The sequence below is a fragment of the Macadamia integrifolia genome, chromosome 3 (assembly GCF_013358625.1).
Source record: "Macadamia integrifolia cultivar HAES 741 chromosome 3, SCU_Mint_v3, whole genome shotgun sequence".
Lineage (NCBI taxonomy): Eukaryota > Viridiplantae > Streptophyta > Magnoliopsida > Proteales > Proteaceae > Macadamia > Macadamia integrifolia.
Genome location: NC_056559.1, coordinates 26,354,959 through 26,379,071, shown reverse-complemented (window position 1 = coordinate 26,379,071; position 24,113 = coordinate 26,354,959). Strand labels below are relative to the sequence as shown.

General features: G+C 37.2%; 3 protein-coding genes across 4 annotated transcripts in view; 1 reads left to right on the top strand and 2 right to left on the bottom strand.

Annotated features, from left to right (window-relative positions):
* The window catches only part of LOC122072858 (replication factor C subunit 4), a 6,514-nt gene extending 4,120 nt beyond the window's left edge, over positions 1 to 2,394 (top strand). Inside the window, exons 9-12 of the mRNA XM_042637286.1 lie at positions 91 to 150; positions 1,426 to 1,551; positions 1,642 to 1,725; positions 2,116 to 2,394. Of these exons, the coding sequence (XP_042493220.1) occupies positions 91 to 150; positions 1,426 to 1,551; positions 1,642 to 1,725; positions 2,116 to 2,217 (372 nt within the window). The 3' untranslated portion in view covers positions 2,218 to 2,394. The remainder of the gene's footprint in view (positions 1 to 90; positions 151 to 1,425; positions 1,552 to 1,641; positions 1,726 to 2,115) is intronic.
* Positions 1,800 to 4,449, bottom strand: LOC122072857 (pentatricopeptide repeat-containing protein At2g27610-like). Its single transcript, XM_042637285.1, has one exon. The coding sequence runs from the start codon at positions 4,008 to 4,010 to the stop codon at positions 2,469 to 2,471; it is 1,542 nt and encodes a 513-aa protein (XP_042493219.1). The 5' UTR covers positions 4,011 to 4,449; the 3' UTR covers positions 1,800 to 2,468.
* A 279-nt stretch (positions 4,450 to 4,728) lies between these two features.
* Positions 4,729 to 22,699, bottom strand: LOC122073457. Of its 2 annotated transcripts, none has more exons than XR_006138792.1 (10): positions 22,128 to 22,699; positions 20,815 to 20,912; positions 20,692 to 20,737; positions 18,678 to 18,760; positions 18,390 to 18,454; positions 15,934 to 15,995; positions 9,937 to 9,996; positions 9,601 to 9,698; positions 5,214 to 5,279; positions 4,729 to 5,110 (listed from the first exon to the last, which is right to left on the bottom strand). XR_006138792.1 is itself a non-coding variant. In XM_042638050.1 (10 exons), the coding sequence occupies exons 1-10, from the start codon at positions 22,584 to 22,586 to the stop codon at positions 5,066 to 5,068; spliced, it is 1,017 nt and encodes a 338-aa protein (XP_042493984.1). In that variant the 5' UTR covers positions 22,587 to 22,695; the 3' UTR covers positions 4,729 to 5,065. The 2 variants fall into 2 exon arrangements, 1 of the variants encoding a protein (XP_042493984.1); XM_042638050.1 differs by having other exon boundaries at positions 9,666 to 9,698; positions 22,128 to 22,695.
* Positions 22,700 to 24,113: the final 1,414 nt, after the last annotated feature.

Below are 24,113 nucleotides of genomic sequence, written 5' to 3'. Positions count from 1 at the left end.
GGGGGGGTGAAGAAGCATCCCTTTTCATCTGACTGATGTTCTCATCATTCTTACTGAACATGAATATTTTAATGTTTTGATTTATTACAGGGAGCTGCTCGTTTGTTTGGCTCATCGATTTCTGCTAAGGACCTAATAAATGTCTCTGGGGTAAGCACAAGAAACATTCAGCTCCCCTCCCCCCTTTCCTCTTTAACTTTTTCCCTCCCTCACAGTTACAGATAATTGCAAATATTTAGTCTGGTAGTTGTCAAAGATGCTGGGGCAGGCTAAAAATGACCATAGGGGAGCTTGTGAAGAAATATATGCTCAGTTTAGTTCTGGTCCCTAGTATGGCCTTGAATATAGGGGGTTGGAGGGTTAGGATCCATGCGGCGGACCTCATCTAGCTGTATTCTACTTTATTACTGTTTTTGTCTTTTGCTTCGCGTAACTTTTTCCTTTTCTCTTCTTTGTTCTTGCTCGGATCCATGTAGCCGATCCCATTAAGTTGGGTAAGGCTTTGTTGTTGTTGTTGTAGAAGATGCTAGTGGATCACTATTTTGGCCTTTTCCTATTTCTGTGTTTAGATTCTTTTCAAATGCTTTTCGGAGGTAATCTAACAAACTGGAAATATGCATGTGTACCTATGAATCAGATACTTATCCATGGACGAGAGCTTGTTTAAAGCATGTTCTTTTACATTGCACTAAAAAGCTAGCTGATTTTAGCTTGAGAAATCTCATCATTTCAAGTAATACAAATTACCCTTGTGTTAATCAAGATCCACAATTAAATGTGTGGACTGTGGATAGACATATAGACATTATCCAGCAAGCATTGCAGGACATTTGAAAAAAAAAAAAATCAACTAACAAATAAAAAATACAGTATCCACCCAATCTGAACTGTCACCCTGTCTTTGTTCTAAAATCCTGTCCATGTTCCTTTGCAATCCATCTAATATATTCAATCTGATAAAGAACTGTCTCTTCTATGTTTCAGCAGTTATATCTATATTCCTAGTTAAGCCTGAATCTCACTTTTCATCTGTATCAGGATTCAGGAGTGTCAGATGGTAGATCTCAAAACCTACACAACCACTTGATTTTTGTTGAATACCTGTGAGACCCATCTTCTTATGCTGTAACTATGTATATGATCGGGCTGTTCAAAATGTATAAAGTTGCATACTCAACTGTCAGGCTTGTACACTTTCTGTAAATTTCAGCCACTGGTGACATTGTGGACTCGTGCAAATAGTTCACCTGAACTAATATCTGTCACAAGTCATAATGAAGATAAACCACTGTTGTTTTGCTTTGTTTGAAATTACAATAAACAACATAGGGTTTTCAATTTGAAGCCCTGATTGACCTATTTATCTTTTATTCTGGCATTATGTGTTTGTTCCCCTACCTGACTCTTGAAAACTCGATTTACCAGGTCATCCCTCAGGATGTTGTTCAGGCTCTCTTTGCAGCATGCAGAAGTGGTGAATTCGAATTGGCAAACAAGGAAGTCAATAATGTAATTGCAGAGGGATATCCAGCTTCTCAGATGCTTTCCCAGGTTTTCACTGGCACTTCCAAACTTTCTTCCATTTGTCCCTCGTCTTACATTTCTTCAATATTTTTGGGACTGAGATTGTATGTCTGTCAGTTGTTCGAGGTAGTAGTGGGAGCAGATGACATATCAGATGAACAAAAGGCAAGAATCTGCAAGAGACTAGCTGAAGCAGACAAGGTCAGTGCCTATTTTATTTGTGTTGCAGAACATCTTAAATTTATCTTTTTTAGGCATTGGGTATAGTTCGGGTGTAACAAAAATGAGACTTAGTTTCTATCAAGATGCTGAAATATTTACACTTGGTCTAGAACTGAGTCATTGAAAAAAATGTTCAAATTGCTCAAAAAGGCGGCCATAGTAGCAAAACCCCAATCTATAGCCACATTACTTTCTCCTTTTCATTCACTATTTACAATTAGTTTTTCTATGTATAATTGTTGTTTGCTTCCAAATGGTCTGATTACTAGCAGAATTTTGTCTCTGTTTCCTTTCCTTTTTTGATTATCAAAGGAAATTATAAACATTTACTGGGGCACATTCCTCACTTTGCTATTCTGGGGTGTGCAGCGTCTTGTTGATGGAGCAGATGAATATTTACAGTTGATGGATGTAGCCAGCAGTACAATGCGAGCCCTTTGTAACATGCCAGAGGAGTTCTCCTATGAGTAGAACAGCCCATGATTATCTTATTTGGATTGCTCAGCACCTCCACCAACAAAAGTAACTTGTCGTTGGAATTCTTGTAGTAGATCAACTGTTCATGTTTGAATTGATAAGCATCTATTTATAGAGGAACTTATCATGTAATTACAAGTTTTAGAAAGAGAACCAACATTGCTCATGCCATCACCTTTGCAGATCCAGTTTTGCACATTTGTCATAGTTCAGAACTTTGAAATTACCTGTTACTCTTTCTAATTTCACGGTTCCTGTAGTGGAACCTCAATAATCTGCTCTTTGGTATGGTTAGTAAGCAGCAAGAGTGTATTGTAAATGACATCTATCTGTGGATGGCTCGAGTCTGCTGCCATAAAGGAATGCACCTGGTTCCCAAACTCAATCCAGCTGTTGCCGGGCTCCTTTACCATTCCTTTCTCCTTAAGTGAGCATCTAAGTTTTGCCACCATATCCCACCTCCCGCTTGCTGCATAGATGTGGGAGAGCACAATGTGAGCTTCTGTATCACAGGGTTCCAACTCAAGAAGTCTTGACGCAGCTAATTCTGCGAGTTCTTCCTGGCCATGTAATCGGCAGGCTCCAAGCAGTGTACGCCACACTGAAGGACCAAGTTTTTGTTGGTTACCCCTGATAAGCTCTTCTGCATGTTGAAGCTGACCAGCACGTCCCAACAGGTCAACAATGCAAGAAACATGCTCTGCCTCTGGCTCAATCCCATAGTCTTCCTTCATGCTTCTGAAGAGGCTTAGACCTACTGACACCATCCCTGTGTGGCTGCATGCAGACAGGACGGAGAGGAAAGTGATAGTGTCTGGGATCGCACCTCTCATGCTCATCTCCTTAAAAACTTTGAGTGCTTTTTCAGCTGTCCCTTGGTGGGAGTAACCTTTAAGGAGAGAGTTCCAAGATACAAGATCAGGATTAGTTATGCCATTGAATACAGCCTCAGCTTCTTCCATGGATCCACACTCTGAGTTGAACCCTACAAGTGAATTCTGGATATGGATGTCAGAAAGAAGGCCCAACTTCAGGGCAACTGCGATAAATGGCACCCCCTGAGAGAGGGAAGCCAATCTTGCACATGCACTGAAAATTGAGGCAAGTGTGAATTGATTTGGCTGCTGCTCCCCTTCTCTCATCATAATAACAAACATCCTAAGAGCCTCTTCTTCTTGACCTTCCAGTTGAGCATGGCCTGATACCAATGCAGTCCATGATACAATATTTAGCTCTGGCATAGATTTGAAAACCAGCCTTGATTCTTTAAGCCTAACCCATCTGGCATACAGGGTTATCAGAGCATTCCCTACAGAAAGGCTCGAGAGAATGGCAGTCTTGATGGCATATCCATGAAGCTGTTCACCAGGGCTGATGCTTCTCTGTAGACAGTAATTGGAGGACAATAGACTTGAGAGTGTATAGGAGTCAGGACGCAAGTCCTCCAAATTACCGCTGCTGCTATAACGAGAATGGTAGAACTGCATGTGTTTGAAACGGCAGAAGGCCTCTTCCTCCATTCTATTCTGAACACAGCCGGATATAATTGAATTCCAGCATACAACATCCAACAATAGGTGTTGCTCATCCTCAACAGAGATTTCGTCGAACAGTTGGCATGCATCAAGCATAACCGCACACCTGCAGTAAGCATTCAGTACATGCGTGCACAGATGTACGTCTGATAGATTGCCTAGTTTAAGAGCATGGGCATGAACCATCTTGGCCAATGGAGTGAACTTTGAGTTCACACACTGCTTGAGAGCAAATGAGAGTTGCTTAGCCATCTAATTTTTTATGAACCAAGAAAAAGATCCATTTAGGTTACTGAATACATCCATATGTGTTCAGTATCATAAATTTGAGCAGTGTGTGCTATCTGTGCCACTTCTTGCTCCGGAGTTTCTTGTGGTCCCTTGGCTCTTAAATTGACCACCCCTCAAAAACGAAAAATACTCCCAAAAGTAAAGAAAATACTTCAAAAAGAAAGCCACTCTTTTAATACTCCTCAGTCCCGCTTTATTGTGGGATTGCCTCTCATAACTAGTAAAGAAGAGCTTTTGCCCCCGTTTTGACCGTCTACTTGAGAGCTTTTATCTCGGAACTTGCCAGAAGATCAACTATCTGATGAAATTTTGCTGCTAGCAGGGCTCGTATTCAAAGAAATAAAACTTTAAAAAATACAAAAACCTAAGAGGGTATTTGTGAATTCAAAGAGAAGTAAATTATTCCTAAATTATTCCATTACTTTAGCTATTACCCCGGTAACAGGAAGGTTCTTGCAACCCAGATAGCAGAAATTATTTTTTTTAACTGTTGGGCTCAGCGTGGCCTGTTCCCACTGAGCACAGATTGTTGTGTTTATCGTTTATGAGACCGAATGGACCCCCTTGTGGGTTGTACAGTGGTGTGTACTCCAGAGTTACTTGGGAAGTTCATTGCAACATCAATAGAAATGGTGGTGGAAGTTGTGAAATCATAAACAGAAATAGCACAGCAATGCAATGAAATGAAATGACATGGAACATAATTGAAATGGAGGTCGAGCCACAGAAAGCTGACAATAACTTGAAAATTTAGACACTTGAAAGTACCTATTAGTAAAAATTAAATCGATAAATTCATACAAAGCCTCAACCTGGTTGAACTAGTACACAAGATATTATATACATGTAGCCAAGATGCTGTGTTTGGCACTCGCAATGTGAAGTTGTAAACTGCTATGTCTTGGCACTAGTTATGTGAACAGAATCAGTATAAGCACAAAGCTTTTCCGTTAACACCAACAGCTGGTCAGATATGGCCCGACAATGCCACTTTGTGGTGAACACTAAGAACTTGGTCATCTTTCTCCCAACAACGATTCAAAAAGAGCAGACTCTTCCTCCTGTAGAAAGCATAAATAATAGTATATAACGGAAGAGAAGTTATCCAGAGTCCAGTTGAGTGATAACTGTTATCTGCAAGTCGAGAGGGAAGTAGTCACATACCACTAAAGCATTGAATTCCGTCTCTTCATCTATTGCACCTATGGTAGCAGGATCCTCTAAGAGATCCTGGTATCCAACAAGAAAAGAGAAGTGATGTAAGAACAGAAAACAGTAGAAACCAAGTTTGACATCACACTAAATCTATTCTAGATAAACTTCTAGATTCTAAGCAATTGTTCACATTACCGGATTTGCCTTTCGATTTTCTCCTTCTCTTTAGTCTAATCAATTAAATCTTTCTCAAATGAAAATAAAATACACCCACAGAATTAGCCAAGTTTTCAATCTTTTACCCTTCAGAGAATTTAAAAATAAGAAGAAAAAAAATGTACAGTTTAAGGCTGACTGCTGGTTCAGGACTATCATTGAACTACTCAACTCATTTTAAGCAAATGACAAGGTGATTTTCGGAGGCTCGACTTCCTAAAATATATCACAATCCCAAACCTCTTCAACTTCAATTTTTCAGAGGCCGGCTTAGAAAATAAAACCACTTTTAGGAGAAAATTTAGTCAATTAACTATCAGTATTGGAAACAAGCTCAGTCAGAGGAAATTAAAAAGGGTAAACAGTATGAGAAGCAAGATGGCAGTAATAGATTCGAGCAATATCTATTGTTACTTCAATCAGCAGGCTGATATGTTGGAGTGTGTATCCCCTTGGTAATAGGTTCTGAAAGGATTAATACTTGTTAATTTAGCCATGATAATGTAAACTTTGTGCCTTAAAGAATCATTTGCGTTCTTGAAACTACAAACTAGTCTAATGTGATTGACTCTAAACTTAAAGTTGGCATTATGGCATGGTTTGGTTTTCGTAGGTTTATCTAGGGTAAAATGACCTCCATATTCAATGAGTATCAGAAATATGGATGGGAATATGCAACATGGAAGCCCATTTTCACACACAAATACACCTCCTGACCATGGTATGGTCAGTATTTTCCCATTGGTTGCTGCTAATGTCAGTTACTGACAGTGTGTATTAATTCATTTAAACTCTCATGGTGAATACTGGGGTCCTTTCAAATATGAAATAAGATATACAAGACTCCATGCAAATTTTACTTGACTGGATGATTTAATGACTTGGTGGTGGCACGGGGAAGGTAATTTTCAGTGAATATTTTGAACTTAAGTGCCTTTTGGTAATTAAGTTTCAGGTAAGGCATGTTCTGCTTCTAGTAAGGAAACTGTTCTCCTTGAACAGATTTAAGGCTTGCCCATCAAACCTTAATCAGAGAACCTTTTCTCATGAACTGCAACAATAAACCATTCCATTAACTAAAATTGATTACAATCACTAATATTTATAGAATAACAATAAAGAAACCAATTCTAACTCAGGCTCTAAAACACACTTGAAATCTAATGAGGAAACAAAGACAAGGCTGTGGCCACTAGCATAACAAAAACCCAAAACGCATAAAAGTAAGTACCCATGCCCATAAGAAAGAAGCCCATGGCAAATATAAAGTAAACCAAACCCAAAAAGAAAAGAAGCCCATGACCTGACTAACAGCCCATTGTGCTGATTGCATCACTTTATTAAGTTGAATTAATTTTCTTAAGAGAGTTTTACTTATTGAGGATGAAGCTCCTGCACACCTATACAAAGCCACTTCATACCCTTAATAACTACCATGTGCCAATTCGGTTGGGACCCAAATTCAGTGAACATGTTGTCCACATCATCATCTATCCCTGATTTAAATTTCATATTAATCTGACATTTCTTGCGTCGTTAGGTTTAAAAATTTTTTGAAAAGTTAACAAAGTGAAAACAATACGAACCAATGAAAAATCAAGGGGGAAACCCATACATGGTGGGCCATATGGTTGAGATAGGCCACCGAATTTGATGAATGGCTTATCAGGGAGTTCCCAGATCTATCCAACGGTTAGCCTACCAAATTATCTGTCCTCATGATTCAAAAGTTGCAAGCCTAATGGAAGCAATTCCTAATATGGGCATGTAGTAAACATTTATCCTTTCTTCCTGAAAAGATACTTCCATCAAATCCACTACACTTTCAACCATAAGGTTTGGTGATTTAACAAGCTAACCACTGGATAGACTTAGGATCCCCTTAATGGGTCACCTATCAAGTTTAATGACCTATCTCAACCATATGGCCTACCATGTAAGGACTTTTCCCTTGATTTTTCAATGGTTCCTATTGAATTTACTTCATTAATTTTTCAAACTTATTTTAAACCTTTATAATAAGATAATAACACAGTGGTATTTCAGATTTCAGATCGATTTGAAAGTTTGAACATGAAAAGATGGTGGTGTGGATAACATGTCCACCAAATTTGGGGCCTATCCGAAATGTCACGTGATAGCAGTTATTGGCATATTGGAAAGGGAACTGAAGCAGACGAAACTCTACCCCATCTAATTATATAGGCCTTCTATTATAAAACTAAGACTATATAGTGTAAAAAGGAATATAAGTAATGCCCTTACTAAGTGGATCAAACCTCAAGTCCTTCAATCACATCACTATGTGCATAATTGTGCATGCAAATAGGGAAAATCAATGCTTTGTTCCTGTTGATATACCACAAAGATTCAGTCTTTAATAAATATGACAAAATCTAAGAATTTCCCCCCAGCTAAATATTTCTCAACTCTTTTTGATCAAAAGTTTCTATGGGCACCCCTTAGGAACAAAAGTGATGTCATATTATAATATTAATAGCATGGTTCGCCTCACATGCTGCACAAAGCATGAGATGCAAGTAACCAATATAAAGATAATACATCCACAACCAATCCTTGATGAAGATGACTTGACTTGCTTAGGGAGTTTTTCTTGTAGGGGATGGAGTTTTTGTACTTCTATACCAGGAACCCACTTTATACCCTTAACAACTAGCACGTGGCAATTTGGATGGAGCCCAAATTCGGTGAACATGTTGTCCACGTCATCATCTATCTATAGTTTAAATTCCATACCAATCTGATATTTCTTTTATTGTTGCAAAGGTTTAAAAAATTTGAAAATTTTAGGAAGTAAAATCAACAGAAACCATTGAAAAATGGAGGAAAACCCATACATGATAGACCATATGGTTGAGATAGACCACCAAATTTGACTGGTGGCTTACCAAGGGCTTCTCAAATCTATACAACGATCAACCTACCAAATTATCAATCCACGAGGTTGAAAAGTGGTAGGCTAAATGAAAACAATTCCTAATATAAGCATGTAGCGGACATTTTGCGTTTTTATTGGAAGATACTTCCATTACACCCACTACTTTCTATTAATCCATGAGGTTGAAAAGTGACAAAACTAAATGAAAACAATTCTTAATATGAGTATGTAGCAAACATTTTGCTTTCTTATTAGGAAGATACCTCCATCACACCCACAACTTTCAACCATGAGGTTTGATTATTTAGCAAGTTGACCATTGAATAGACTTAGGATCCTCTTGATGGGCCACCTGTCAAGTTTGGTGACCTATCTCAACCATATGACCCACCATGTAAAGACTTTTTCTTTTGGCTTTTTAATGGTTTTTATTGAATTCATGTTTTGTTCACTTATTAGACTTTTCAAATATTAATAACACATGGGTATTTAAGATTGATTTGGAAGTTTGAACATAAATAGATGGTGGTGTGGAAAACATGTCCACCAATTTTAGAACACACCCGAAATGCCACATGGCAACAATCATTGGCATAATGTAAAAGGAACCAAAGTGAACATAACAAAGCTTCGCCCCATCTAATTATATAGGCCTTTTACTGTACAACTAGACAATATAGTGTTAAAAGGAATAAGTAATGCACATACACTAAGTGGCTCAATGGCCCTTATCACCTAGCCTTTACCTCAAGTCCTTCAATCACATCACCATGCGCATAACTATGTCATATAAGAAAAATTAATGCTCCATTCTTAGTGGAATAACAGTCCAAGGTTCAGTCTCAAACAAACATGACAAAATCCAAGATTTTTCCCCTAGATAAATATTTCTAAATTAGAAGGCGGACCTCGGCGCAATAGTAAGGTTTCTCCATTCTGACCAGGTTCAAGTAGGAAACAGCCTCTTCATGAAGCGGGGGCAAGGCTGCGTACATTATGACCCTCCCCAAACCCCATAGTGGCAAGAACCTTGTGCACTGGGTACACCCTTTTCATAAATAATTCTAAACTCCCATTTTAATCACAAGTTGTCATGGGCATACCTTAGCAACCAAAGTGATATCACATTATGATACCATGGTTTGTCTCACATGTTGCATAAACCACAGGATGCAATATATCATTAACTAAGATGAAGACAACACATCCACAACTTTTATGAATATGCCAACAGAGATTACTAAAATGGTGAAGCTTTCCTTCTCTTTTTATAATTTTTACCTTCACTTAAACTCAAAAGATGTTCCACTTCGGGGAGGGGGGAGGAATTAGATGCAACTACTTACATCATCTGCAATTTGCAATAGGCCATTCTGATTCTGCATTAGAAAGAAAAAAAAGAGGTTCTTTAGTTCATTTTCCCCTGTTCCAATACTGTAATTTCAATTCCTTAAAATAACATTACAAAAAGAAAGCAGTTCCATAGATTTAGTGAACAGTATGTTAGAACTTTTTTTCAGTACCATGGTGAGGAAATTCAACTTATAAGTAACCGTATAAAGGAAGTTTTGCATGTAAACAACACTAGTACACAACAAATCAAGAAGATTGATTTACCTTCATTGCAACAAACAGAAGTGGATCAGATGGTGTATAGATCATATAATGCGTGCCATCCTGCAACAAAAACCTCAAAAGCTTGAGCTAGTAGTTATAGATTTGGACACACACCAAACATCACATAACCAACCAATCATTATAGTACTATTTCAGATAATATACCAGAAGAACCAAATGAACCATGCTTCCATAGTGATAAGAGACTAAGGTATTAAGCATCCTTCTGTATCCGTCAATACTATCAACTGTATTAGGTCAATACATGACCCGATATGATTAGATACCTATCGATATGCTCGATAGATCTCTATCATACTACAAAACTCAATTCATGACTATAAAACACTTGCCAAGAGCTCCTATAAAGCATTCTAATAATTTTTTGTTTTAGAAAAATCAACTCGATTACTTGCTACTACTGGCAAAAGGGACTCTAGTAGTGTTGATTTCATCATCATTTGGGAATAAAATAGATAGCCTGCAATCAATGATCGAAACCAGATTTGCTCAAGAACAGTTTATCTATCAAAACTCCAAATTTTTTTTATCAAATATTTATTGACATCTTCTTCTTCTTCTTCTTCTTCTTTTTTGCAATGGATCATTAGATTAGTTAAAAAAAAAATATGATTGCATCAAACTAGGTTTTTTGCAATCATGTATGCATCTAAACCCTAAATCTTCCGCAAAATGAAAATGACAACCTTTTTTTGTTATAGTACATGTATCAAACTTTATCCTTCATACATAATCAATTGAATCCATTTGTCTCATCGTACTTTGTTCTCTTTTTATACATGATGTATTTTACTTCAAAACTGCATTTTGCATGTATCCTTAGCATTTTCATATGCTTCTTAAAATCACCCTTCCAATACGACACCCTATACCGACACTTTAAACCTTGTACGATACACTCCTCTAGAGGATACATGACAAATACATAGACAACAAATAATTCCCATTATTTTGTGATCCAACAACAGCCATCTTCCCACCGGATTTTTTTTTTTTTTTTTTAGAATACTGATCTCTAATTGACATTTCAGAAGGTCAACAGGTAGACTGTTGCTACCAGAATCCAAAGCCTTGTCCAAATATCAACTACTCAGATATCTAAGTTCACCATCCCTTCAAACCTCACATAAGTCATCAGAATTCATGTGGAAGCATTTAGTAGAAGTTCTCAACCAGCTACCCACTTAATTTTACCATCCTTCCAGCCTTTGCCCAAAAAATGAGTGCTAAGAAGCTTGAAAAGTTAAAAGTTTTAAAATAGCTAAAAGTGTAATATATGAGGGTACCAACTCAACTCAACTCAGCCTTATCCGAACTAAATGGGGTCAGCTTATGAAGGTACAAACCCATAGTTGTTAAGGCGTTGGTAAGGTGACACCTTAGCAGCGCCTTGGTGCTGATGCGGTCTAGAGATGGTAAGACAGTGCTCCGCCTTATGTGAAGTGTCGCCTTATGGGGTTTTTTTTTTTTTAACACATTTTAAAATTACTTGATGAAGATTCCAAATATAGATTTTTTATTGGTAGGTGTATAGTTTTGTTAACACTTGAGATGTATGGGATCAACTTTACTCCACCAAAAATAACCAAAACAAACAAAATAAAAACCCAATTCACAAATAGGGTTTGGATTTTGTTAAGGGTTTTAAGAAAGGGCTTTGAGAATGACTCAAGGAACAAGGAAGAACCACTGATCTAGGCGACCATTTTGCTCTGGCAGCGGTGAGCTTCATTCTTCTTTGACAGGAGTAGAAATATAGTGGATGACCTTAGAGGCTTAGGCACTCATTTTGGCATCATAGAGGTAAGTATAATAAATACTTGTATTTTTTGTCTTCTTTTCTTTATATTTATAATTTTGTTTCATAATTATGTATTTATATCATATGTTAATATGTTATGATGATTGATAATTGATGATTGATGATTGATGATTGATGATTGATGAAGATGAACTTAGTTTATTCACTTTATTGATTTGTTTTCTTGATGAATATCTTACATTGGTATGAATATGAACCTTTAATATTTATTTAATATATGAGTAATAAGATTCAACTAGGATTTGAGCCAAATAGATTGGTTCTATAAAAAAATTACACAGGAACGCTTTAGTCAATAAGGCGACGCTTTATGCCCGCCTTATCACTAAGGCGCTCCGAAAGACCCACAAACGCCTCCGTCGCCTTACCGCCTTAAAAACTATGTACAAACCACAACCACCACCACCACCACCACCCCCCCCAGAAAGACAAAATAAAAAGAGTCAAAAACTGTCTAAAAAAAATTCCATGTTTCAATTAAATACCAAACTCACATGCATCAATAGCTTAAGCACAAAAAGCAGTGAATTTTACACTGAAAGAAGAGCAAGAGAGCAAATGGAAATTCTTACATAACTTTTAAATAAAAAATGCAGTCTGATAACAAGCATTTATCACAAAATGTCTGAGAAATAAAGTGCCAGACCACAGAATCTGCTCATATTTGAGCCACCATTGCAACATGAAGTCAAGGGACTGTGTCTAGATGGAAACAAAAATGATAACTCAGATAATTCTAAAATTAAAAATCAGCATACATTATCATAGTTTCTCAGTCAGCCCAGTGCCGGTCATAATTATAAGGTATATTTACTAAGGCACAATTCATCAAAAATCCCCTAGGATATACTGCTACTTGCAATAATGTAATATGCCGGTCACACAAAACATTTGATATCATATGATCCCTTGATGATCATAATCTTCCCAATAAGAACACAATATTTTTTGTTCCTAAAATATAGAGAGCAAGATCAATTTATACTGAATCTCATTGACATCCAACATATTTGATAGCAAACCATGTTGATGTTCAAGCAATCTTTCTAACAAGCATCCATCTGAGAAGCAAGCAAGCATCCTACCTTCCTCATGTACAGGATTATTTTTTTGGATAGATAGATACTGGTATTGCACACTGTACTTAAATAGTGAAGTGCTCATAACACAGATGGAGCTCCTATACTGAACTGTTTATATAAAGTGCATAGCTGCCTCTCTTTTCTCTAAACCACTTAAGATGCTCTCTTCCCAAACATCTCAAACACTAAAGTGCAACAGACTGTACATTTATGAGAAAAAGAGGGGTGTAGAGGATAATTAGGGGAGAAATCAATGAAAAAGAAGCCACCACAAGCTATTAAAAAATATGCTGTCAAAAAAAGAAAATTTGAACAAGTTTGTTTGGCAATATTTTCTTTCAGGGAAAAGTAGTCAAGTCTTCAAGAGTGATTACCTTGGCATTCCGCAGATCATTTCAATATTTCCCTATGGAAGCATTAGGTTGATTGTCAACCCACATTATCCAACCACAACCCCTATCAAGAGGGCAAGATAGGAAGAAGGGAAAGGTTAACAGCAGATCTCCTTAGCTTATAGGAGAGAACAGATCTACCTCTCATGGAATCAATAGAACGAGTTATCTCTCATATCTTCCATGAAGTGGACAGCATAAGATTGTCAAGCAAACATTTGAATGAAGGCAAAGGAATTAGAGAGTCATTGTTCAATTCCGCAAAGACAAGAAAAATATGGTAAACCCCCTGAATTAGGTAACGGAGACGAATGGTATTATCTGACATTAAGGAAAAAATATTAGGCACTGCAATTCTAAAGCTAAGAAATTTTGAATTAACATGGATGGATAAAGAAGTTTGTTCAGTGGAACCAATAAGAAAGAATAATGACCCTGGGCAGAAATGAAGCAGGAAAGGTTGCCACACAATGTCCGTAAGGACCTAAGTAACCTAAATATAAAGAAGAAGAAGGGAAAATACCTAAACTAGTCTTCACGAAAAGAACAAAAACAAAAAGCTTTTCTAGAGCTGATGAATTTAATCCTGAGGCATGTAATGTTATGACAAGAACAAAAATATTATAACTTCAAAGCAATATTTCAGAGATTACTAAAGAACAGTAATCTTAATTAGTTACAACTAAAAAGGATTATTTCTCTCCATAGAGAAGTTTTTTGTTGTTTCAGATAGTCGCACAAAACAAATTACAGCACTTTCATGAGGGCGTTTATCAAATTTTTGGATAAATTGATCATTTTACAGATATATTTTATAATTTTATGCATTTTTAAATTGTCTGCACTCCTCAGATTTTACTTGGAAACACATTGAGCAGTAAAAATAAGCAAATCAATAAATTTTCAAGAAGAAAATAAACAAAATCAGAACAAACCATACAGACAACCCAATATTTTGAATATCTGATCAACCTGGGCCATCAAACTTGTTGACCATGGAAGCAAGCTCCTCATGTGTTTTGGTTTGGTAATCTATCCAGATTCCAAAGAGCAGTAAGAGTCTAAGATTCAGGTAGAAACAACTGGCGCTAGGTTTATGAAGAATCATACGACTATATTGGCAAACCCCCCAAATGAGTTACAATAAAACAAGGTAAAAAGAGAGAAAGGGTAATGCAGGAGTAGATTACAAGAAACTAACTCCGCAGTTTATAACCCCAAACAATACAAATAGGAGTAAGAAACAAAGAAATAATACCATCAAATAAATCCCCAAGGATACAATACCCATATAGGAGCACAACCAGCCCAAAACCTACCCCGATAGGAGAGAGAAAGACCTATTATAGAGATGGAGAGAGAGAGGTGCGGCCAGGGCTGTAGGAGTCCGATTGAGTTGCACTCTTGGGCGTAAATAGTCCCTAGGGAGGGTACAAAAACCCCCAAAGTTGAGAGGATTCTGACGGCTGGTTGTGAAGTTACAAGCTTTCCTGATTTTCTGACCTAGGAGAAATAATCGCAGGCTTCAGGAGAGAGAATCAAATCTGGTTTGTAACTTGGACAGATCTGAACTTCTGAATACTCACAACAGTTGTATACTTACGCCACCCAAAATCAAAGTAGAAGAGTGGCCCGCTCCTTTGACCTTTGCCAATCAGATTCCCAAAACAAGCAAGAGGATGAAACAACACACAATTTGATCCATAAGTTGACCGAGCCTAAAAAAAAAAATAAGATTTTTGAGAATCAAAGATCGAGAAGAAGAAAGAGGCTTGTCACTCTATTTCTTTAAAGCCTTTGCGACACTTGGGAAAAGATAGAACCCAAGCAACACCGGTCACAAGACGGCGGCCATTTCCAACACCAGTAACTTTAGGATAAAATAGAAAGCTTTAAACAAGAAACAAAGGGAAAAGTGGGGGAGGAGCGGCTGTCTCGGCCTGGGCTTCTCACCCACAAATATCCCGGTTGTTCTAAGCAATTGACTGCAATTATTCTTTATTCAAATATGCAATTATGAGTACATAGGCTCCTCTATTTATAGAGGGCAGAATAGCAATCAATAGCTAGATTCCCAATAGGACTAGACACTCCTACTACAACTAGGAGCTAGTTTCCCAATAGGACTAGACACTCCTACTACAACTAGGAGCTAGTTTCCCAATAGGACTAGACACTCCTACTACAACTAGGAATTCAAAATTGGACTAGGAATAATAAACCTATGTGGAAAACAAATAGAGTCCTAAGACAATTTGGACTCGACATACCACTTACTCGTTCGATGGGCCCAATGGCCCAATAATTAACAACTACTAATTATTCCCCTAGCCGATGGGCCCAATTGGCCCTTATTTGTACTTAGCCACTCAGGTGGACCAAGTAGGGGTTTGGCTGGCTTCTTGGTCGGACCCTAGCCACTCAGGTGGTCTAAGGCTAGACCCTTCTTCCTCTCATATTTCTTTCCATAATGTGGATCTACATCAAAGGGGGTATTGTCCAAGCCTAGCTTCTAATATGAGAGCAAAGTGTATTATAATCAAATAAAACTTCAAAATCAAGGCACAAAGTGCATGTAAATCCCACAAAACTCATCTCCTAGCAAGATTCTTATCATTCTGGTACCAAAGATGAATGGTGACAATATCATAATAACAGTACCTATGCAATGTTAACTTACATGATGGAAGCAAGTAATTTCTACACCTTCAGTTGGTAGGCCATCAATCTCTTGATCATCATCTGTAACAATTAATGAAATAATCAATTACAAACAAGATTTAGTGCTAGAAGAGAACCAAAACTATTAAAAGTCCACATCAACAGCTTTCTATATAATGGAACCCCAGGTTCTAAAACCTTAGTTTTGGGTCGCTACGGGCCCACCGAAGTTACAAGAATCCAAATATAGGAATATAATGGAAATTCTGTAATTAATTTGAAGTTCTGAATTCCTTTTGGGTGAGTTAATCGGGAATTGGGACTAATTGGTAACAAACCTGGAAGAGATGGGCTTTTCTGGAATTCCAAAGAAGGAATGGAATAATGAAAGTCAATTTAAGAAAGGAGGATTTTCTTTCAAGTAATAGAAGATAGAACTTTGATTAGGTATTTGCGGCTTTGAAGAAAACATTTCTTCAACCTATCAAACCCAATATTCCAGAGGAAAAGAATTCTCCTGCAGTTGAGACAACTCTCTCAACTATGGTCCAATCAAACCCAAAAATTGATGGCAATGTCCTGCACTCATCAATCTCTTAGAAGCAATCAAAAACAGGCCAGGAAAATCAGATAAATAAGCAAGGGAGATTTCTGCAACAGACCCAAGCGGTAAGGAACTAAACTAGAAAATGGTTCAGATCTCCCAATTCCCAACCCCTTTTGACCTCAAACTCAGCAGGCTGGGTCACCTATGGAGGGATATCCTATGATCAGATTCTTAGGATGAATGGATAACGCGCAAGAGAGATCAACACCAGTCATTGAGAGACTCTAGTACCATTAAAAAAGAACAAGAGAAGAAGAAAAGAAGTTTAACCACATGGAGGGGAGGGGAGGGGAGGAAGAAGAGAAATGAGAGGGAAAGAGGGTACGTTCGGCCAACAGGCCCTACACCTTAGCACACCAAAACAAAACTCAAACTATTCAATTCATTCAATCTAATCTAATCATTGGAATGTTTACATATATAAAGAAAGAAAAACTCCAAACCATATCTATCTTGAACTCAAACTCCTAATGGCTAACAATGACAGCTAAGCATGAGATAAATATCAAATTACAAACATAACCCCAAATAAATAAACCCCTAAATATCCTACATTCCTACTGGATTGAAACCAGATTTAGACCTGGTTCATCTATCCATTATTCCAAACGAATACATGCTGGTCCAATGAAAAGCTACTGCATCACTATATACATGTCATACCTAGTCAATTACTAGTCAAACTTTGCCTCAAAAGACCCAAATGCCTAGACAATAGTTCTCAAGTAGTTGCCTAGGTGGCGCAGGCACTCCTTGAGCTCCAAGGCGACAAGCCGACTTATGTGCCAAGGCACCCAGACCCAAAACTTGAATCTTACCCTCCAAATGATATAAATTTCTATCATTGCTCATTTATCCCCAGCCATCTTTCTTCATTCTCACTTTTACCCCCTTATGTTCTATATTTTGATCATTATAAACCCTATGTTAACCATAGATTTACATATAGATTTACATTTATAAGATGAAAAACATCTCGAAATACAGCCTGGGATAGAACATATGGTGCTCATCTTGGGCACCTTGCCCTCACCGAGGCATCACCTAGGCATCAAGGTGGTAGGCCACCAATATGGCTTGCCTTGGCACCATGAAAACTATGTTAGCCATCAAATCACTGCAATGGTAACCTTGTTATGGTCTTAAGAAGACAGCTTTCCTAGAATTATCAGAACCAAATAGGTCTTAGGTGCGTGCAAGCACTCCATCCAGAACGGTCCACCTGCATGGACACTTAAAGCTCATTGTATACAGTATACACAAGATAATAAATGCACGGATATTATAAAAGTCTCCTCATATTATTTCCTGCATAAGTTTAAGAAACTGCAAAAGGGGAGGTGCAGGATTAAGTTAGTATTAGAGCGAGATGCTAAAGGGAAGTAAAAGACTCGGATTAAAAACTGGATTCCGACTTTAAAGTACTTATTCCTGGAGGCTAATAACAAGCATTCTTGTAGGAATAGAAAATATTGGGATGTCTCAATGAGAAACCCAAAAATAAATAAATATTAAAAAATAGGCATATCTCTAATATAACCAGTAAACTAAGCTAGAATTCAGGAATAATCCCTGGAAGTGTCCCAGATTTTCCTGGTGTTCCCAGCACTGGAGCTGCCCACATCTGAGGATTCCAGGTACATCCTATATGCTTCCAGTAACATCAGAAAACAGATACTCAGTTTCCTCATTCTTGTATGCAGACTAAAGGGTAGAATTTGCAGTTCATAATTTATCCAAGTCCCCGCATATTAAGATATAAGTCCATGACAAGCTGAATAGTGCTCTGCAATTGATCAAGGACAAAGGATGCCAAGACCATTTCATAACATAAAGAAAATAGATAAGAAAGAGTAGAGGACTCCAACCTGCACGAAATTCAAATATGTCCTCTTCTGAAAAACAAAATCCTCCCCGTGCTGTATAACAAAATCTGATTGGGAAACACAAGAAAGGAACTCAATGACACTGAGGCTTTCAGGTACTAGAGCAAGATTTTAAGGAATTGACTGGACCAACTGAAAAAGCTATCCATTACCCCAAAAAAAATCTTAAGAAAAGAAGGCTTTAATAACTATAACCACTGAACACTAGAAAAAGCTATCCATTACCAAAAAAACATAAATGTTAAGAAAAGAAGGCTTTAATAACTATACCCACTGAACACTAGATGCATATGTATCTTCGCAAGAGCATAAGCAGCAGCAGGAAGAATATCCTCAACCTCCTCATCACTGACCTGCAAAGTCAAGTAAATAAATGGCAAAGAATGTGCATGTTGCATAGTTGAAGGAGTCACCTACCAATAAAACAGATTGACTGGAAAACTCTGAAATCCACCAAGAATATATTAACATAATCCATCATTAGTTCAGCCACGAAGTGAACTCATCTCCTAGTCATGTTTGAAAGCTTAGGGCATAAATAGGCCAGTCCACAGGCTTGAAACTTTATTACAATCAAGCCGAGCAAGAAATATGACAGACCCTAGTCCCAGACCCAATCGATCTACATCCCTTTCCTTCGGGTAACGAACTTACGCCCCTATTGGAAGTAATCAAAAGGAACTTATTTTGTAAACTATAGGAATCTGAAATTCCACTTTGACAAACATTGTTGTTGCTATTAATATCTTCACAATAACGGACAAAAGTACTTGAAGTATTTTACATAAAAAATGGAAACAAAGAGAAAGGGAAATACTTTGTTAAGGTAATCCACCTTTGTGGTCATCAGTATTTCTGCTCTATAGGGCCAAGAATATGTAAAGAATTCACTTCCATATCACTGTCCTGATTCCCCTTTGATTAGGTTTCATGCAGAAAGATATTGACTAAATATTCAGCCTTCTCAAAGGCAAATTTGTTTTTAAAGAAAGCTGCCTAAACCCTAGTTGAACTAAAACCTTATTTGAACTCCATTTAAATACCAACCTCTTGCCTTAGTCCATACAATCTGACCGAGAAAATCCATTCAGTGGCACATTGCTATAAATAGACTAAATAGCCAGTTAACTTATGGGTGTTTGTGTTTGCTTATGGACCCAAGGAGCTTGATTCCAATATACTGAACTCAAGAATTCGAGTTTAGATTAACTTTTCAAATCAGGAATTGCAAAGTTCAAAAATTATGTGAATTTCAAAAATGTGTGAGAAACTTAAACGAAAAATGCTATATTGTTGGCCTAACTATTGGCAGTTAAGAGGTTCTCTTTTGTGACAGTATCAGGATATGATCCCAAAGCGAGTTTTTGACAGCAATGCCGACCACCCCCTAAGTATAAACAGTACAAGATATCTGGTTTTACTATTATGCAAGTTATTCATTGTTTGGCTGTTTGATATTTTTATTCCAAATTTGTAATACCATTTCTGGTCTTTTTTCTAGTTTAACTGCACCTTGGTGTGAATTGCCTTGGTGTTGGCATCCACCCCATTTATGCTTCAAGTTACAGCCATCCTTTCAATTGTCTAATAATATATCAAAGACAATGCAGTGGGCTATTGGTCATTGTGATTAGCTGTGAAAACTCCATCTTAATAGCAGTCTGTTCAGACTCCATTTTGGCTGCCAACTTATAGCTGCCTTTATGCGGTGCTTATCAGGACTTGACCCATCTATGTGACTATGTCACCGTGACAACTATTCTTTACAGTATTTGAGGTAAATCAAACATCAAGTGGTGCTATTCCGAAGGTAGGAAAGGAGGCATCAGTCCTACATGTCTCTATAAATAATTGGCCATATGAAGAAATCTAAGTGCCAATCTGTGTACATATAGAAAGAGGATGTGATGTTTTAAACCGTAGATAAGACCATCTAAAAACAATTGGATGACAAAAAGATCAAAGATTAGCATCCCTATTTTAGATCCGCTTCAGTGGTGTATTAAGAACTTCATCACCAATCAAGTGGGGTGTATAAAGATCAATCCTGAAACTTTCATGTCATGCCTTTTCTTGGTATACAAGATATGCTTTAATCAGTCCATTTTCATGAAATGTTCAAATTAGACCATTTTCCCTTTGATAAAGGAAATTAAATGCAGTAAGCACTGCTTATATATCTTAGCAATAACCAGAAAGAATTTTGATGCTAAGGCTTGCTGCTTATATAACTTATCCATAAACAGAAAGAAATTTAAAGCTAAGGCTGCAACAAGAGACATACAGCTGACCACCCTTCAATGTTTGTGCTCTTTAATATCTGAACAGGCCTGCATGAGTAGATTCATCTATTAGAAATTTCTAACAGAATTACATATAACAGCTGCAAAGGAGAAAAATCACTTACGTGTCTACTGGGCACAATAGCATACACTCATCCCCTCGAGAACTTCTGAATACTCTTCTTATTATGCACTCTAATGGAAAATTATTTACAGAGTCAACCTGCCCATGTCTTTGTCAGATTGCTCATACTAGGAAAATATAAAATTTTAAGTAACAAAAGCGACTATGCACCCATATTTTATGAAATTACTTGAGAACCGATAATTTTGCTTGCTTCTCATCAGAAAGTGGCAAAATTTCATACCAGTGTGATTTGTGCAAAAACAATTTTACTGTTGTCGAAGTTCCAGTTCCATACTTCCATGAAACAATGTGTGCATTCTCATTAAATAGGATTTTTCCCCTTTGTAGTATCAATCCATAAAAGGTTTCTTCAGAATCTTAAGGGTAAAATCAGAATGCTTGCATACTTGCACACTTACAACAAAGTGGCACATTTTGAGGAGGAGATTTAAGCACAAATGCAAATGGTATGCCCCTATTTTACAGAAAAGCATATTGTTTTCAAAACTACAAAAACCCAGAAGAGGGATTTAGTAGAAAATATTTATTTTTTATACATTGAAAGCCCCTAAGAGCACCAATTCTTTAGTGATGAATAAGTGGGGAAGAAAACATAAACTAAACTAAACTGGAAAATCAAGATCCTAAGAACTCAAAGAAGCCTGTTACTGGGATATTCTAGAATCATACGTACATATGACATACTAGTCCCTTGGAAATTTGAAAACCCAACATCCTCTGCGCAGTTGCTGATCCATTTTCCAAACGAACATAATTGATTTGGAAATACCTTCTGTTGTTGTTATTGTTTTTTTTTTTTTTTTTTTTTTTTTTTTTTTTCTATGGTGATTGGGGCCAAGCTAAGTGAGTAGTTTGAGTAAATGCCTTCTCTTTCATTGGAGCTTGTTATTCAGTTATTATTGAGTGTGAACCAATACATACTATAGGAGATTTCTGCTTTTCTTATATTATGAATTTTCAACTCTTTCATCTTTCTTAAAAGACTTATGGCTTATTTAATTTTCAAATGGTTTCTATTAAAGATTGATGTAATCACAAATATTTAAAAAGCCATGTCCTTAAAGACAAGTAAGTCTCCATTAATACAATGCAAAATGACGTCTGTCTTCATTGGAAAATACTTTAAGACACCCCTTCTTATGCTTGTGTAATGAATGAAGTTATTTCTCAAGAACAGATAGCGTACACTAGGAAGAAGGTATCAAACCAAAACTGACAGACACCAAATACCCAAAAATAAAGAGCTCATAACAGAGTATTATGGAGATATATAGTAAGAAAACAACTCACAATGGTTGCAATTCGCTTAGTTGAAGCCATAAGCACCTTTCCATGATCATCCAGCACGAACCCAGCGGGAGGTTTCGGAAGCGGCAAGGGATGATACGATTGCGAGAGAGGGCCCAAATCGGCAGCATCATCGTCGACGACGTTTGCTTCATCTTCTCCAACCACCGTCGTTGGAGCACCGCCCTTCTTCTTAGGCGGCGTTCGTTGTCGCTTCTTCACAGATGAACCACTCTGCTTCTTAACGGCTCTGCACTGTTCAACTCCGAAGCTAGTTTTAGTGGAATTGCTGCTGTCACTGCCACAGATTGAGATAGAAGTTCGAAGTGAAGTAAAAGGAGAGAAAGAGTGATTGAGATTTAAAGAGGAATTATGAAGGGTTTGAAGTGGTGAGCGAGTGAGAAGCCATGGACGACGAGCACAGAAGATATGGGAGCTACTTGTGGTTGTGGAGAAAACCATTCTTATCAAATCTGTGTGCTGTTTCGAACTCCGCTTTTTGGTTCTACAGCTCTACTGCAGTGGTGCGTCGAGTGGATCATCTTGGTCAGTGTGCCTCTGTGGAACCGCACTCGTGCCAGTACGCGTGCCACTTTTCAGCCACTTTTGTCGCCTTCCTAGAGGCAGGCGCAGGCCTACTAATGATAATATCTATTTCCACCTATTAGAATGTAATGAGGATTTGATAGGAGAAAATTCGTTTAGAATGTAATAAGGATTTGATAGAAGAAAACTCGCCTCGCTAAAGTGCTATACACGAAAAGCAGTCATGTCATCTTATTTTATAAAAATAGGTTGGGATCATTAGGCGATGGATTGTTTTGGTGATAGACGTAATGCATGTAAAACACTTTAGGTTGACTAATTTATACAGTACATCAAGTAAGGGATGGATTGTTTTGGTGATAAACGTAATGCATATAAAACACTTTAGCTTGACTGATTTATATACTACATCAAGTAGACAATTGGTACATTAGTATAGTCTATCATTATAAGCATGTGGTTTATTTATAGTGATGCGTCAAGTTGACAATTGGTATTTATTATAATTAATCATAATCCATCAATCTTTTTACATGGATCTTTGTGTTGATTCTTACTTGAATTCTCCATATAGCCGACCCCATTAAATTGGGATAAGATTATAGATGTTGTATAATGTATTATTCTTACCAAAAATAAATGCATAATGTATTATCATATGAATACCCAATATTGGATGCTTTTTGGCTTCATGTGGTTGGGTACTGGGGTTTGGTGTTAGGTCTCTCGTGGCAGTCGTGAGTGTTACAAATAACATTCCTATGGCCACGATGGGTCATGGTGAACGGGCCCATCAGAAGTATACAATAGGAGGAGATATATGGGGGGAGAGAGGGGTCACAACTTGATCGTCTATTCCTTAACCAAGTAATGAAGGGGGAAAAAAATTCAATCCAAGACAACTAGAAACAGAAAAAAATAAAAGTTAAAAAGACAAGATTTTTGTTTTATTTATTTATTTTTATTTGTTGGTATTCTTCATGATTACATTCATTTACCTTCTTTGCCCAAATTTCCTACGAAATGATGTGATTTTGTCATGAATGATCTCTCTTGCATTCGTAACATTTTCTTTTTTAGAAGTAGGATTATTTATTCAAACGTGATCCGCACAAGGCATTTGACTCAAAAGGATTTAGTTCTTAAGTATTGGATCGGTATGATATCAATTCAAATTGAATCATATCAGTTCAGATCAGTCAATTTCATCCCTACTCTTCATAAAATAATAAGTTTTCTTTATAATTTTACCCCATATCCAATATTGATACCCAATCTGAATTGGCTAGTTATCGGTCTTGGCCAACATCGATATAATATCGATACTTAGAACCATGTCTAAGTTACATAATTCATACAACCAAGGAGTGGAACGGTGTCAAGTTATCATGCATGCTAGGGATTCGACTTTTCGAATAATGCAATCAGCCACACTGCTAGTCT

Bases quoted from the DNA above. Each gene is read 5' to 3' on its own strand.
- LOC122072857 (XM_042637285.1), bottom strand. From the start codon at position 4,010: ATGGCTAAGCAACTCTCATTTGCTCTCAAGCAGTGTGTGAACTCAAAG.
- LOC122073457 (XM_042638050.1), bottom strand. From the start codon at position 22,586: ATGGTTTTCTCCACAACCACAAGTAGCTCCCATATCTTCTGTGCTCGT. The intron at 18,761-20,691 runs GTATGTCTCTTG...TTGACTTTGCAG, and splicing joins ACATTGAAGGGTGGTCAGCT to GTCAGTGATGAGGAGGTTGA. The intron at 5,111-5,213 runs GTATGTGACTAC...TGCTTTCTACAG, and splicing joins CGGAATTCAATGCTTTAGTG to GAGGAAGAGTCTGCTCTTTT.